Source organism: Meriones unguiculatus, chromosome 7, assembly GCF_030254825.1.
Source record: "Meriones unguiculatus strain TT.TT164.6M chromosome 7, Bangor_MerUng_6.1, whole genome shotgun sequence".
In the NCBI taxonomy this organism is placed as follows: domain Eukaryota; kingdom Metazoa; phylum Chordata; class Mammalia; order Rodentia; family Muridae; genus Meriones; species Meriones unguiculatus.
The window spans coordinates 8,576,349-8,590,786 of NC_083355.1; the positions used below are offsets into that span (position 1 = coordinate 8,576,349).

The 14,438-nt window shown below is 47.5% G+C and overlaps 1 protein-coding gene across 9 annotated transcripts in view; it reads left to right on the forward strand.

The window, feature by feature from the left end:
• Positions 1-14,438, forward strand: part of Slc39a11 (solute carrier family 39 member 11) — a 389,328-nt gene that overhangs the window by 98,569 nt on the left and 276,321 nt on the right. For all 9 annotated transcript variants that reach the window (XM_060386462.1, XM_060386454.1, XM_060386455.1 and 6 more), the window contains one exon: positions 12,841-12,999. In XM_060386462.1, the coding sequence (XP_060242445.1) occupies positions 12,844-12,999 (156 nt within the window). In that variant the 5' untranslated portion in view covers positions 12,841-12,843. The remainder of the gene's footprint in view (positions 1-12,840; positions 13,000-14,438) is intronic.

A 14,438-nucleotide genomic window follows, 5' to 3' on the forward strand; every position in this document is an offset into this window, starting at 1 on the left:
ATTTAGAAATTTTGATTTCATGTATATGGGTGTTTTGTCCGCATACATGTCTGTGTACCATATGCATGCCTGGTACTGGTAGAGGCCAGAGGAAAGTGTTGGGGCTCCTGGAACTGGAGTTACAGATGGTTGTGAGCTGCCATGTGGGTGTTGGGGAACGGAATCTTCTTCTGGAAGGGTAGCCAATGTTCTTAATCACTGTAGCCCCTATAACTTTTTATTAATTTTTTAATAATTTATATTATTTAATGTCCATCGGTGTGAGGGTGTCAGATACTTTGAACTGAAGTTACAGACAGTTGTGAGCAGCCATGTGGGTGCTGGGAATTGAACCCAGGTCCTTTGGAAGAGCAGATAGTGCTCTTAACCACTGAGCCATCTCTCTAGTCCCTATTAATTTTTAAAATTTAAAAATGTAGTATCCTGGATTATATGTCTTTTTCATGCAAGTATATGATATACTTTGAACTTTTATCCCACTCCCCCTTGTTTGTTTGTTTGTTTGTTTGTTCCTTTGAGGCATGGTGTCTTAGTTAGGGTTACCATTGCTGTGATAAAACAACATGACCGAAGCACTATGGGAAGGGGAGGGTTTATCTCACTTACACTTCCCCATCACTCTTCAACACTGAAGGAAGTCAGAACAAGAACTCAAGCAGGCCAGGAACCTGGAGGCAGGAGCCGATGCCGAGGCCATGGAAGGGTGCTGCTTACTGGCTTGCTCCTCATGACTTGCTTTCTCCTAGAACCCAGGACCACCTGCCCAGGGATGGCACCACCCACAATGGGCTGGGCCCTCCCAGTATCAATAACTAACTAAGAAAATGCTCTACAGTTGAATTTGATGGAGGTGTTTTCTCAATCGAAATTCCTTCCTTTCAGGTAACTAGCCTGTGTCAAGATGACATAAAACCAGCTTGCACACATGCTCTCACAGAGCTCAGGCTGGTCTTGACTTGCTGTGTAGCTGAAGATGACACCGAATTTCTGATCCCTTTGCCTCTACCTCCTGAGTGCTGGGATGACGGACAGGCGCCGTGATGCACATTTCCTTCGGGGCTGCTGATGGAGCTCATGCATGCTAGGCATGCACTCTGCCATCTGAGCCACCCAGCTCTCCAGTCTTTAAAAAATATATATTTTTAAATTTATTTGACAATTTTATACATGTATACAATGTTTTTTTAAATATCTACCCCACCTTCCCCGTCAGTTTTTCTCAATCATTTTTGCTGGCTCTCCTCTTGACTTCTGCACATCAGATGAGGCAGGTTCCAGCCTTGCCACCATTCCTGATGCCTGGCTCTGCACCTTTTTCTTGGTAAGGGGTATCTTCTCTCCTAAATGTACTATGATGTGTTTTTCCATTCCACTGTCGATGGCCATTTGGGATATTTCCAGTTCAGAGCTCCCATGAATCAGGCTCCTGGAACATTCTTGTGTAAGGCATTGTGTGGGTATGTGCCTTCATTTGTCTTGGGCGACTGCCGGGGAGAGGATTTCCTGGATTCTTACTGTGGATGTTCTTCCCGTGTTAGCGATTGTTTTAAGTGTAAACCCTCTTCTGTAGCTTGGAGTGTGTAAGGCAAGCTCTGCCTGTCTCTGGTGCTGGGTGGGCATGCCTGAGAAACATTAGCTTGTAATTGTATGAAGCTGATTCTTTCTGAGGGCTTTGCTGATCACATCACCTCACACAGACTGAGGCCCCCTCCCCCGTAGGAATTGGATTCACACCTGAGTCATGACCAATTGCTGACATGCCAGATTGGAACGCCAGCTCAGTGCAGAGCTCCTGTGTCCACTCATCAAGATGGAGGGACGTGGAGGAAGGGGTACTTCACTCTGGAGGGTCCCATGTGCTCTCCCTCCTTCTTGCTCTCTCTCCATTCTTCGCCATCTCACGTCTGGATCATGTCTGTGGCCCAGCACCTGGTCCCTCAGTTTCCAGCCATTTTAACTCCACCCTACTTTCTGATGCCACTTCCTGTTGCCAGGTGCCTCCTTTCTGTCACTCAAGACCACCCCTGGTGCCTGACATCAAGCCACTCCGCCCCAGTAGCCATGCCTCAGTGTGTCACCAGAGGGCCTCTAAATGCCGTGCCCAGCACCCTGTCCCACAGAATCTGCTTCAGTAGGTTTTGGAGCGGCACCAACCTCCTGCATTTCAAATATTTCAGTGATTCTATTGTGCAGGCAGAGATGGAAGCAACTACTGCCTGAGCAATGAGCCATGTCGCCTGGACTGTATTTTGTCTCCCTGTGTCCTAGTAAGGGTCACTATTGCTGTGATGAAACACCATGACCAAAAACAACTGCGGAGGAAAGGGTTTATTTGACTTATATTTCAACATCATAGTCCATCGTTGAAGGAGTCACGACAGGAACTCAAACAGAGCAGGAACCTGGAAGCAAGAGCTGATGCAAAGGCCACGGAGGGGTGCTGCTTACTGGCTTGCTCCTCATGCTCAGCCTGCTTTCTTATAGAACCCAGGACCACTAGCCCAGGCACAGCATTGCTGACAATGGCCTAAGCCCTCTCCTATCCATCAGCAATTAAGAAAATGCTCACAGGCTTGCCTACAGCCCAATGAATGTTATGGAGGGAATTTATCAATTGGGGTTGGTTCCCTTCTCTCAGACGGCTCTAGCCTGTGTCAAGTTGACAGAAAAGTAGCCAGCACACCCATTCTCCACTCTGTTTTGAGAAAAGACCTCTGAGGTCTGGCCTCCAACCTCTGAGTGCTAGGGCATGACCTTGGGCTCCTTATTCTCCTGCCTGCACTCTAGGATGCTGGGATCGCAGGCAGGCAGACTATGCCAGGCCTCTTTGCCACACTCTCGCTCTTTCTTTCTCAATCAAGGAGAGTCTCCTTGAAGACCCACCAAAGAAGCTTGATCTTTCCAGGGGAAAACACCCACCCTTGGGTTCTTAACCAAACCATGTCCAGCCTTCAAGAGGCTCTCCTTGTGATCTGGGACGCTCTGGCTGGAGTTTCTGTTTTTTCCACCCTGGTGTCTTCTTTCATGGATGACTGTGAATTTCTCCATGTATCATTCTGGGTGCCTCTGTGCGTATGTCTCAGATGTCTTCTGCAATTTCTCTTAATAGGGAGCATAGTCAGCTCCTGGTAAAGGCAGGGCACGGATCTGCTCCAGGCATTTTCTTCCTTCCTTTCAGCCCTTCGGGATCTTGAGTGATATAAGTTACATAATCACTGCCCAAGTATTTGTTGGTTGAATGGAAGAAAAATGTTTATATCTGAGTTGGAGAGAGAACTTAGAGACGTTACTTGGCGCTGTACCTTGAGAATAATTATTGCCTTGATTTTTATAGATCATAAGTTTATGCCTGTTAGTTAATTATACTCTAGCTGTGTGTGTGAGCGTGAGTGTGAGCGTGCATATGTACTTGTGTGTGCATGTGTGAGGCCAGAGATTAGCCTCAGGTGCTGTTCTCAGGACCCATCTAGTCTGGTTCTTTTGAGGCAGAGCCCCTTTGTGGGGCCTGCAGCCAAGTCATTAGACTAGCCAGTGAGACTCAGGGGTCATCTGTTCCCCCTTACCCTAAACTGGGGTTAGAAGCGTGCACCACCATGCTGGGTCTTTTCTGTGGGCTTTGAGGCTCAAACTCAGGTCCTTATGCTTCCTTAGAGGTTGTTTTGCTGATGTAGCCATCCTCTAAACCCTCTAAGGCAGCGGTTCTCAACCTTCCTAATTAATGTGACCCTTTAATATAGTTCCTCATGTTGTGGTTTCCCCCCCCCCATATAATTTGTTACTATTTCGAAACTGATATTTTGATACTGTTACCAATCGTATTGTAAATATGTGATATGCAGGTTATCTGCTAGGAAACCCCTGTGAAAGGGTCATTTGACCCCCAAAGGGGTCATGACCCACAGGTTGAGACCTGCTGCAAGGTTAGAGTCCGTGTTCCTTTCCTTTGTCACCCATTCCACAGGTGGTGCAGAGCCAGGTGATGCTATTTGGAACTGTTTCTTTCCGTCTTCCGTAGACACAGTCTTCAAGGTGCAGAGAATGGATACCATGGTCCAGTGGAGAGCAGTGTGGTCCAGTGGAGAGCAGTGTGGTCCAGTGGAGAGCAGTGTGGTCCAGTGGAGAGCAGTGTGGTCCAGTGGAAGCATGTGTGGGCCTTTCTCTTTAAGATGGAGCTTTGGTTCCGTCATTCCAAGTTTCTTTCCGTGTTTAAACTACCACTACTGTGATAAAGGGAAGGCTTAAAGGCATCCATCAGGCCGGAGTATTGTGTCACATCCCTTAGGGAGCTCTGCACAAACTCACTTCTATTTCCAGAGTGGAAATTGTTCCAGGTGGCTCACACGCAGACGAGAAGGCTCACCTGTGGCAGGCGAGGCACTCATCTGGCTGCTTGTGGCTATTCTGCGCTGGTATCTCTGACACAGGGGTGGTTACTAGCATAGGAAGTATGGCTCCTTGAGACATTATATTTTGAGCACAAGGATCATATCATAAGCTCTGTTAGATTGTCAGAATGACAGGAGGGAAATGAGGAATTTACTCTAAGGAAACATAAGAAAGACTCTGGATACTCTGTGTTTTCTGAACTTCCTTTTAACATGCATGTGTAGGTACCTGTGAACTTGTATGTGTGTGTGTGTGTTTGTGCAGAGGCCTGAGGAGGATGCCAGATATCCTGATAATATGACTTTCTACCTTATTGCCTTGAGACTGGAGCTCTCAGGAAAGCTAGAGCTAGGCTGGGGCCATCTAATGCCAGAGATCCTTAGGTCTCTGCTCCTTTCCAGTACTGGACACACACACACACATGCGTGCGGACACACACACACACATGCGTGCGAACACACACACGCACACACACACACGGCCATGCCTGGCTTTTTATGTAGGTCCTGGGTTCTCATGCTTGCATAGCAAGCATTCTTACCTACCAAGACATCTCCCTAGGCCCGTCAAACATTTTTATATTTGTTTCATTTGCTTGAGTGACATGAGTGACAGTTCAGTTTTGATTTTTACCCCAAAGGCCAGCCAGCTGTCCTGATACTACTTAATGAATAATCTCCTTCTTTAACTGCTTTGAAATGTCACAGTTGTTATTCATAACTCTTTTATCTGCTGAAGCAGGAAGCAACAATAACAAAAAGCCAGAAGAATATCAAGCTCACAAGAGATGATGTGTGCAGCTGTTGGGTAGCGACTATGGGGTTTGGAGTCAGGCCTGGTTTCAAATCCTGGTGTGGTCATTTTCAGCAGAGTGTCCTTGGGTGAGTAACTGAACTACTGTGAGCTTTAGACAAAAGGCCACAGGATTCCAGAAGGTGGAGTCCCTTGTCCCTCTGGCTACCACATACTGAAGCCCCAGGCCTGTGCTCTCTGATCTCAGAATGAACCCTGGGCGCTCTTCACATAGTTGCCTGGTTTATGAGCCTGGCTGGAGTGACCTCCTTCAGTCCCGCCCTGCGCTTGCAGCTTACTGTCAGTTCTAATAAACTGTCACTGTGGAAGTATTTTACATTTTCAGGGGAGTTTCTAAACTGGTGCAGGCAGTTTCCACTTGTCTTTAGTTCAGTTTCTTCTAATGTGAGCGTCTGCCATGAGCTGAGTCTGTGGAAGCCTTGAGCTACAACTGCACTCTAGCTACTTTTCTGTTTCAGGGATAGAGTACCCTGACAAAGAGAAACCTAGAGGAGAAAGGGCTCATTCTGGCCTGTGGTTCCAGAGGGGACTCAATTCACTGTGGTGGGGAAGGCCTGGCAGTGAGGAGACAGTGCTTACATTTTATCTGCACACAGGAAGCAGGGAAGGAGGGAGGGGTGGAAGAAAGGGGAGGGAGAGGGAGAGAGGGAGAAGAGGAGAGGAGAACATGAGAACAGAAAGTGGGACCAGGTTCTAAAACCACAAAGGCCCCCCACCCCCATGGTGTACTTCCTACAGCAATGCTCCATCTAAGTTTTTTTCCCTTTATTTTTATTTTATGTCTTGGGGTTTTGCCTGTATGCGTGTCTAGGCAACATGCATGTGTAGTGCTGGAAGAGGCTGGAAGAAGGTGCCGGATATCCTGAGACTGGAGTGACAGACTATATGAGCCATCATGTGGGGGCTGGGACTCGAACCCTAGTTCTTTGGAAGAACAGCTAGTTGCCTTAGGGGTAGAGCCATCCAGCTCCAAGCCTCTGTCCCTTAACCTTCCCACACAACACCACCAACTGTGGAGCAAGTATCTTAAGGGAACATTTCTTATTCACAGTACAACACACTGGAATTTTACAGGAACCGAAACTGCAGGCTGTGGATGTCACCAGTTCCCCCTCTTGTGTCCAGACTATATATATGTCACACGGAGCCCCCTCTTGTGGTGTAGGTCACCCTGGAGGAAGGTGTGCAGTCTAGTGTATACATGGTTAGTTTTGCAATCCCCAGCTTGAACTATGCTTCCGGGCAGGGATTACTCTGTGAACTCCTTAGTTGCCTGTTTGCTGTCTACTTCGAGGGCACTTGGGGGCCATTAGACATATAAATGTATGAGGTCCCCATTCTTTTCCAAATACAGGTTCTCAATAGGGTCATTGTGTTGGTGATTAGTTGCCTGTAGTTCTGGTAGAAGCACAAGTGTGGGTAGCTCTTTGACATCCTCACTTTATTTCCTTCAGGTTTCTCTCCAGCCACATTGCTGTATCACACGAAGGTTCTAGTTTTAAGTTTTCAAGGAAAGCCCACATTGTTTTCTATGACAGCTGTGCTAGTGTCTACCCCCATGAACAGTATGTTTTTGCTTTGTCCCTGCCAACACCTGATATCTTCTATTTCAATGATGCTAATTTCAAGCCCTCCACTTCCCATTACCCTAGGATCCTTTGCCTGATGAGGGCAGGTGGCAACTTATACTTGCCAACACCTGATATCTTCCATTTTGATGAAGCTAATTTCACACCCTCTCTCGCCATTATCCTAGGATCCTTTGCCTAATGAGAACAGGTGGCAACTTACACCTGGTCTTTACTAAGACATTTCCAGAATTTCATAAAAGACTCTGCTTCTTGGCAAGGTTAGAAGTTGGTACTAGCTTGCTTGGGGGTTGGGGCAGTCAGCCACGTGTGACATCAGTTTGCTCTGGGGCCTTTGGGAAAGCCCCTTCATCTAGTTGAGTCTTGCTCACTCTGCCTGTGAAGTGTTTGGACTGTGTTCTCAATACCAAGGGAGTCTGCAACTCTATCAGTAGACTGTTCAGTGCATTATCCATGGAGCTTTGCAAGGTCTATGCTGATTTTCCACCCCTGAAAAACTCCCTAATTTTTTTTTTAAACTCCCTGATTTTAAATAACTACTTAGCAAACATTTGTCAGAGGAGTGAAGGCATCTGAGTGTGAGCCTATGTGCTACTTAATTTGGAAGGTTAAAGACTCACTTTAAAGTGCAGGCAACAGACTCAGAAGTGAGGATTGAATCACTTCTTGATCATACATTCTAGATTCTCCTCCCCTGCTGCTCCCCTTCATTAGCAGGGATGAGAGAGGGCTCATTTAGACAACAGATATGAAACAAGTCCCTGTCCAAGGCCGTTCTGCTTGGTGGTGGTCGCACAGAGAGATGCCCCAAGCACAGGCCAGAGGCTGTCTTATACACCGTCCTGCGAGTTTGGATGCGGAGAACAAATCCAGTGAGATGGATAAGGGCCCTGGCCAGCGGAGAGCTGTGCCAGGTCAGGGGAAGGAGGAGCTTGCTTATTGAGCAGAGCTTTGGGAAGTAGGAGGATCTAAAACAATGCCTCCTGCCAGCTCCTGGGTTGCCATGGTGGCTTCATTGCTACATTCTTCCAGTGGCCCTGGTTGGTGGCATCACTGCCAGTTGGCCAAACTGAGCAACAGAGGACTCATGTTTGCTGGGGCGCTAGAGAGTGCCAGAGCCAAGCTTCTGAGTCCAAATTCTGCATTTTGTTGTCATGAACATGAACTGCCAGCCAAGGGACAGAGGCAGATGCTGACGTAGGTCTCAGCATTGCCACAGAGAGAGAGAGATGTGGAGTTGCTACAATGTGCTAGAGAGTTCAGCACACCTCGGGGGCAGTAGTACAAGATCAGGACCTCATGGTCGATCACATCAATCCTGACTTTTCAAATAAGTTGTGGTGAAATTTGCTCAACAGAACAGTGACCATGCAGGGGTCAGTGAATTGAGACCGTGAACATTCATGGTGAGCAACTGTCCCATCTTCTACTTCCAGATAGCAACCGCCAATGTACTGTCTGTGTGGATTTCTACATTTGGGTATTGTGTGTCAATAAAGTCAAGTCTCTGGCTTGATGTCATTCTCCTCTCCAGTGGTACTCTTCTCACACCCTTGTAAGGGTCCTTGGCACAACATTGGCCCCATTCTGATGTCCATGGTCATTCTCTTCATCTCAGCGTGGTTAATGTGGTCTCATCTGCAGAATTCTTCTGCCACAAAAGATGAGAAAGTCACAGGTTTGACATTAGTACATGGGCAGTTTGCCTACCACACTTGCCCTTGTAATAGCTTTTTTTTTTTTTTGTACCCACTCACTTTAGACAGGAACCCAGTGCCACGTACAAATTGTCCTTTTGCCACTCCTCAGTTTATGTGTAAATCAGGAAGCTGACAAGGAAATTTAAAGATGAAGGAAATCCACAGGGATCTAGATTTGACTAGAAGGGTGAAGAACAGTGATTTCCATGAGTCCATCTGTGTGTGTCTGGGATGTTTTTCCACTCCAAGCATCCCAGAGTTTAGCTTGGCCTTCACAAGAGCATGTCTCTCTGCTCTGTATTAATTATCTATGAGAATTTGGTAGGGATATGTTTCTCATACGTAGGGATATTCGTAGTTATGATGGTCTGTGATGACAATTTTGGAATTTTGGTTTCTTTAAAAACACAGAAATAGTGTAAGAATATGTTTTTGTTTGAGTTCTCGGTATGGAGACACGGGGCTGTTTCTCAGCAGCTGACTGTGATTTGCCTTGTGGCAGAGGCGTCATTTTTGCCAGCTGCAGATAGTTTCTGCGATTGTGTGATGTTTGGAATTCTGGGATTTTTTTCAGAGGGTTTATAAATGCTAGGGCCCAGAGAGGTGGGTTGTTGGTCACTGTTGGCCACAGTTGGTTGTGGTTTGTTAAGTAGTAGTGTGTAAAGAAGAAACAAGATTAGCTATCCTGAAGACAAAGAGCAAACTTGCCCCAAGGAACTGGATGCCCCTAAGCAGCAGGAAGTAGTCTAACAATAATGTTGCCCCTTTCTGATTCCTCAATTTATTCAGGGATCTCTTTCCTTTCCTCGCTATCCTTTTTTTCTCTCTTATCAAGTGTTAGGGGGCTAAAAGTGTCGAAGGGGGGTGGAGAAGGGTGGAAGAAGGAAGAAACCACAAAGTAGCAAATGCAGTCTGCAGTGGTCTTTCAGAGTTTCTAGGGGGCAGGACTGGTAGAATAAACCTATATTAAAATGTATTTTATTAGATTGTCTTTCGTAATAGATATAGTCCAGCTAAGCCAACAATGGCTGAGAGGCCGAGACTCCCCTGGTTGTCAAGTTTAGGTGCTGGATGTCTTAGTAGTCCCAGACTGGTGCTGAAAGCCTAGGGGTTTCCTGGAGAGCTGCTCGTATTCAGTCTACATTGGAAGCTTGGGGAAGTGAAATTCATCAGCAGCAGGGTAGGTGAGCTTGCCAGCAGAGTGAAGGCAGGCAGGCAAAGGAGTGAAGTGTCCCCCCTCCCATCTCCTTTTATCTGGGTTCCTCTTGGGAGGTGCCAGCCACACTTGTGGGAGGTCTTACCTTTTCAGATAATGTGATCAAAGAGGTCTCTCCTAGCAGTGCCCAGGAGCTTGTCTTTTAGTTGGTTCCAGACCCAGTCAAGTTGACAACCAATATCAGCTGTCACAGGCAGAAAACAGGCTTGGAGCCCAGAGACACAGAGGGGTGCAGGTTTCGATGGAAGCTCTTAGAATAGGTGTTGAGAAGGCTCAGAGGCTGGGGAAGGAGTTCAGGTAATGCTGGTCTAGTCGCTTCACCTCCTCACAGGGTATAAAGATGTTTTGGAGGGTCTGATGAGTGGCTCTCCCTGGTTCTTAAGGTGTTGAAACTGTTGAAGGGGGGATTGTGTGGGGGAGGGAGAGGTGTTACTGGTTGGCTCACGTTCAAGGGGAGAATGAGGAGTGTGTCCATGACCATCCCTGGGCAGGCGGTGCCCTTACAAGGTCTGTGGAAGTCTAAATAATGAGGCAAATTCTAGATGGAGAGTCTCCAGATCCTTCCATGGTCTTTTCTGACAGCCTGGACTCATGGCGTTGAAGGAGTCGGTCTCTGAGGTGACATACTTTCATCCTCTCTGGAGCTTTAGAGTCGGAGGCGGAGTTCCATGGTGACATTCAGACCTTTGCCAGGAGAATCCGTCCCAGGGCAAGTGGCAGTGTGTGAGCAATGGCTGGCTGAAAGCAATCCACAGCTTCCTGAACGGGTTGTTCTTTCTTCTCGCTCTCCTAATGCCTGGTTGTTACTCTGTGTGTTATTTTGGAGACGGGTGATGCGGCATAATTAAGGAAATTTTAGAAATCCATTCAACATTTAATATGTCGTCTATGACTGTTACGACAGGTGGTGGGTGGACTCTAGCCATGAAGATGTCACAGCATGTGCAAGATTAAAAAGCCACAGGCGATTAGTTAATTTGGTCAGATCTGGAGAACAGTTTGTCAAATTGAGCTCGTTGACCCCTGAGACCAGCTGCGTTTTCCTTTCTAGTCATTGGGTTGATTGTGGTTCTGCTTGGTCTGTGCCCCGCATCTGCCTCTTATTGCCTGGATGAAAAGGAACAAATTGTCTTAGTATTAAGATTCAATTTCTTCTCCTTTTTAGAGTGTATGTGTTTATGCGCAGGACTGTCCTAGTTTGTTTTCCTGTTGGTGTGATAAAACAGACCAAAAGCAACTTGGGGAAGAATAGAGTTTATTTTATCTTAGGACTAAGTCCTATGTCACAGCCCATCCCAGAGGGAATCAGGGCAGAACTCAAGGCAGAAAGTCAAACAGAGATAGTGGAGAAATGCTGCTTCTTCCAAGCCTCATACTCAGCTACCTTTGTTAAATAGCCCAGAGCTGCCTGCCCAGGGGTGTCACTGCCCACGGTGGACAATCGGGAAAATGCCACACAGATCTATGCCTACAGGCCATTCTGAAGGAGGCAGTGCCTTAGTTGCGGCTGCCTCTTCCAGGTGTGTTAAATTAAGAGCCAAGATTAGCCAAGATTACACAGTGGGAGTGTACCGACTGTGAGTGTACCGACTCACAGTGGGAGTGTACCGACACGTGTGCACACTGGTGTGGGGGCCAGAGGTCAACTCTGGTGGTGTTACACAGGGGCAAAGTTACTCTTTGTTTATTTAGGGTCTCTCCTGGAACCTGGAGCTGGCCAGTTTATCTAGGCTGGCTGGTTAGCAACCCCCAGGGATCCGCCTGTCTCCACCCTGCCAGAGCTGGGCTTCCAAGCATGGCCTGCCACGCTCAGCTCCTTAAACATGATTCCAGAGGATGGGATTTAGGTCCTCATGCTTTCGTAGGGAACACTTTACTGACTGAGCTCATATCCCCAGTCTGAGATTTAATTTCTTTTTCCACAAATAACAATAGAAAACACCTGCCTCACAGGATCGTGATGACAAGACAAGATATCAAATATATACCTCGGTGCCTAGAAATGGCTGTGGATCAATAGTTATTTGCTCCCTTCTTCATTTTTAGAGACAAGTACACTGAAGAGACCAATCTGACACTGACATGCTGACACCTTCAGATATTTCAAATGCTGTCACATGCTCGAGGGGGAAGGCCCACCATTTCTGATGTGCCAGAGAGTGGAAAAAGAGTAAGGAGACAAACATGGAGGGGAGACAGATGAGGAGGATCAGGAGTTCAGCATGAGGAGGATCTCTGTAATAATCAGGCAGGGGAGCAGTTTGTCTTGGGAGCTTGAAATTGGAAGGTCATTTCTCGGCAGCCTTAGGACTCATCTGGGCAGATGTCTCTTGGTTGTCAGGGGCTGTGGTGTGTGTTGCGGGGGTATTTATCACTAGATATGGTCTCCTGCCCTACCCTCAGTGTGACAGTGACTTTTGGCACTGTCACCTGACCCATGGACTACAAAAACCACGTTTGGATAAGAATCCTCTGTTAGCTGGGTGTGGTGACACATGCCTGTAATCCCAACACTCAGGGAGGCAGAGACAGGTAAATCTCAGAGTTCAAGGCCAGCCTCATCTACAAAGCAAGTCCAGGACAGCCAAGGCTACACAGAGAAACCCTGTTTGTAAAAAACAAAAAACAAAACAAAAAACAACAAAGCTCCTGTGTCAGAGGGTACATAGCAACATAGCAGCAAACTAGGTCAGTTGGTCTCATGATGATATTCTCATACATACATGTAATGTATTTTGATCATATTAGCTCCCCCTAGCTTCTCATCACTTTCCCATTCCTGCTGATCCCTTTCCTCTTCTCAGCTAGCCCCCTCTATTTTCATACCTTTGCTTTTGTTGATCCAATGTGTTTCATGCTTATGGGAGCATGAGTGAGGGGTTACTTACAAAAGCATGGACCACTTGCCAATTGCTCTGTCTTTGTCAAGTTAGGTTCATAAAACAGGAATTATGGGAGGTGCTTTTACTAGTTTCGGGGGTAGTCTTTTGGTTGAGAGTGTCCACCACCTGAGATTAAAGGCCTAAGAAATGTGAAACTGTGTGGCTTATTTTAGGACATAGAGGACAGTGGGCCTCCCTGTCAGAAAGCCTTCTGGGTTGGTTAATGACTCACTGCTCCCTGTGCTTTTCTGCAGGTCATGTTAGCAGCTTCCTATTGGTCTCTGCTAGCACCAGCGGTTGAGATGGCCACGTCCTCAGGGGGCTTCGGTGCCTTTGCCTTCTTCCCAGTGGCTGTTGGTTTCACCCTGGGAGCTACTTTTGTTTACCTGGCTGACCTCCTGATGCCTCACCTGGTGAGTATCATCCTCCTCTGGGCTGTTGAGTCAGGAGCCATCCGGCTCTAGGAAGTGGGTTCCTTTCTACTTGCCTTGATGGATCCATTGGTGCCTCAGGTAGTTGATGGAGTCTAAACAGACAGGGCATCAGTGGGAGTGTCTGGTGACTCCTTCCATAAAGAAAGTGCCCGCCTCTTAACATGACTAACCCTCACTGTTCACATCCTGCCAAGTTCAGATCCTGAATGTCAGATGTAGAGTTGTAGCCAATGTGGAGTGTTACGTGCACATATACATGAGCAACCGGAACTGGCGGCAGGCAGGGAGGGAGCTTATGATCGTGGTTCTGGGAGAGCTTGAGAGCTGACTGAGTCATCAGGGAGACGACAGCACCTAAGGAAAGGGAAAAGACCTAGTCTGTCACATCTATACAGGAAGAGGCAGGAGGAGGGGGACTCTGGGAGGTTGGAGTTCACTTCTGGCGTTCATGGGTCAGGTGCCTCTCAGCTCCAGGATTCCTCCCTACCATCTGGGGACCGTAAGATAACAGCAGTAAAAGCATCAATGCTGGAGAGAACTAGAGCGACTGAGCTTCTGTGTGGAAACCAGGCGGATGGTGTGGGCTTCTGTGTGGGAGCCACATCACTTTCTGGTGTCAGCTGCTTGGCCAAGCAGAGAGCCAAGGCCAGGGTGTATGGGCCAAGCTCTTGTTACCACAGTGCATGCTGTTGGCAGGGGAGAGAAGGGTTCATGCCAGTCATGGTGTAGGATATGTGTTATGTCCCTTTACCACATACATACCCAGTGGGTCTTAGAGGTGGACAGGGGAACCTCCAAGGTGGTGTCTGGATTCACTGATGACCCAGAAAAGGGAGAGGCATGAGAAGAAAGTGGGATTGTTTCTTCTATTAGATCATGGAGCCAGGGTCTGTGTGCTCCTGGGCACGGGCGAAGCCTCTCCTGTGTGCATACTTCCGCTCCAAACCCTCTCTGCTCTTCTTGTTTCCCTCCCTCCTTTCCCCTCTCTTTCTTTCTGTTCCTCCCTCTTTTCCTGTCTACTTTTATCTTCCCTCCTCTTTTTAACTCCCTTTCCCTCCTTCTCTCTCTTTTCTTTCCTTCCTTTTTTCTTTTCTTCTTTCTTTCTTTCTTTCTTTCTTTTTTTTTTTTTTTTTGAGACAGAGTCTCTTCATGTAATCTAGCCTAACCCTGAACTCAGAACCTTACCCCCTCCACCTCTTCCACAGGCCTGGGAATTCAGGCCTGTGCAGCTATGCCTGATCCTTCCCCACCTCACCTTAAATAGCCAACTGGAGAAGGGGAAGAATGACCTCCCGAGGCCGAGGCTGCTGGGCCCTGTGGCACTTGCAGGCCACACACTGCGGCACATTCCCTAGAGCTGCCAGTTGGATGCGACGGGCGCACGAACGACTGTGACAGTGCCCTAAGGAGACACCATC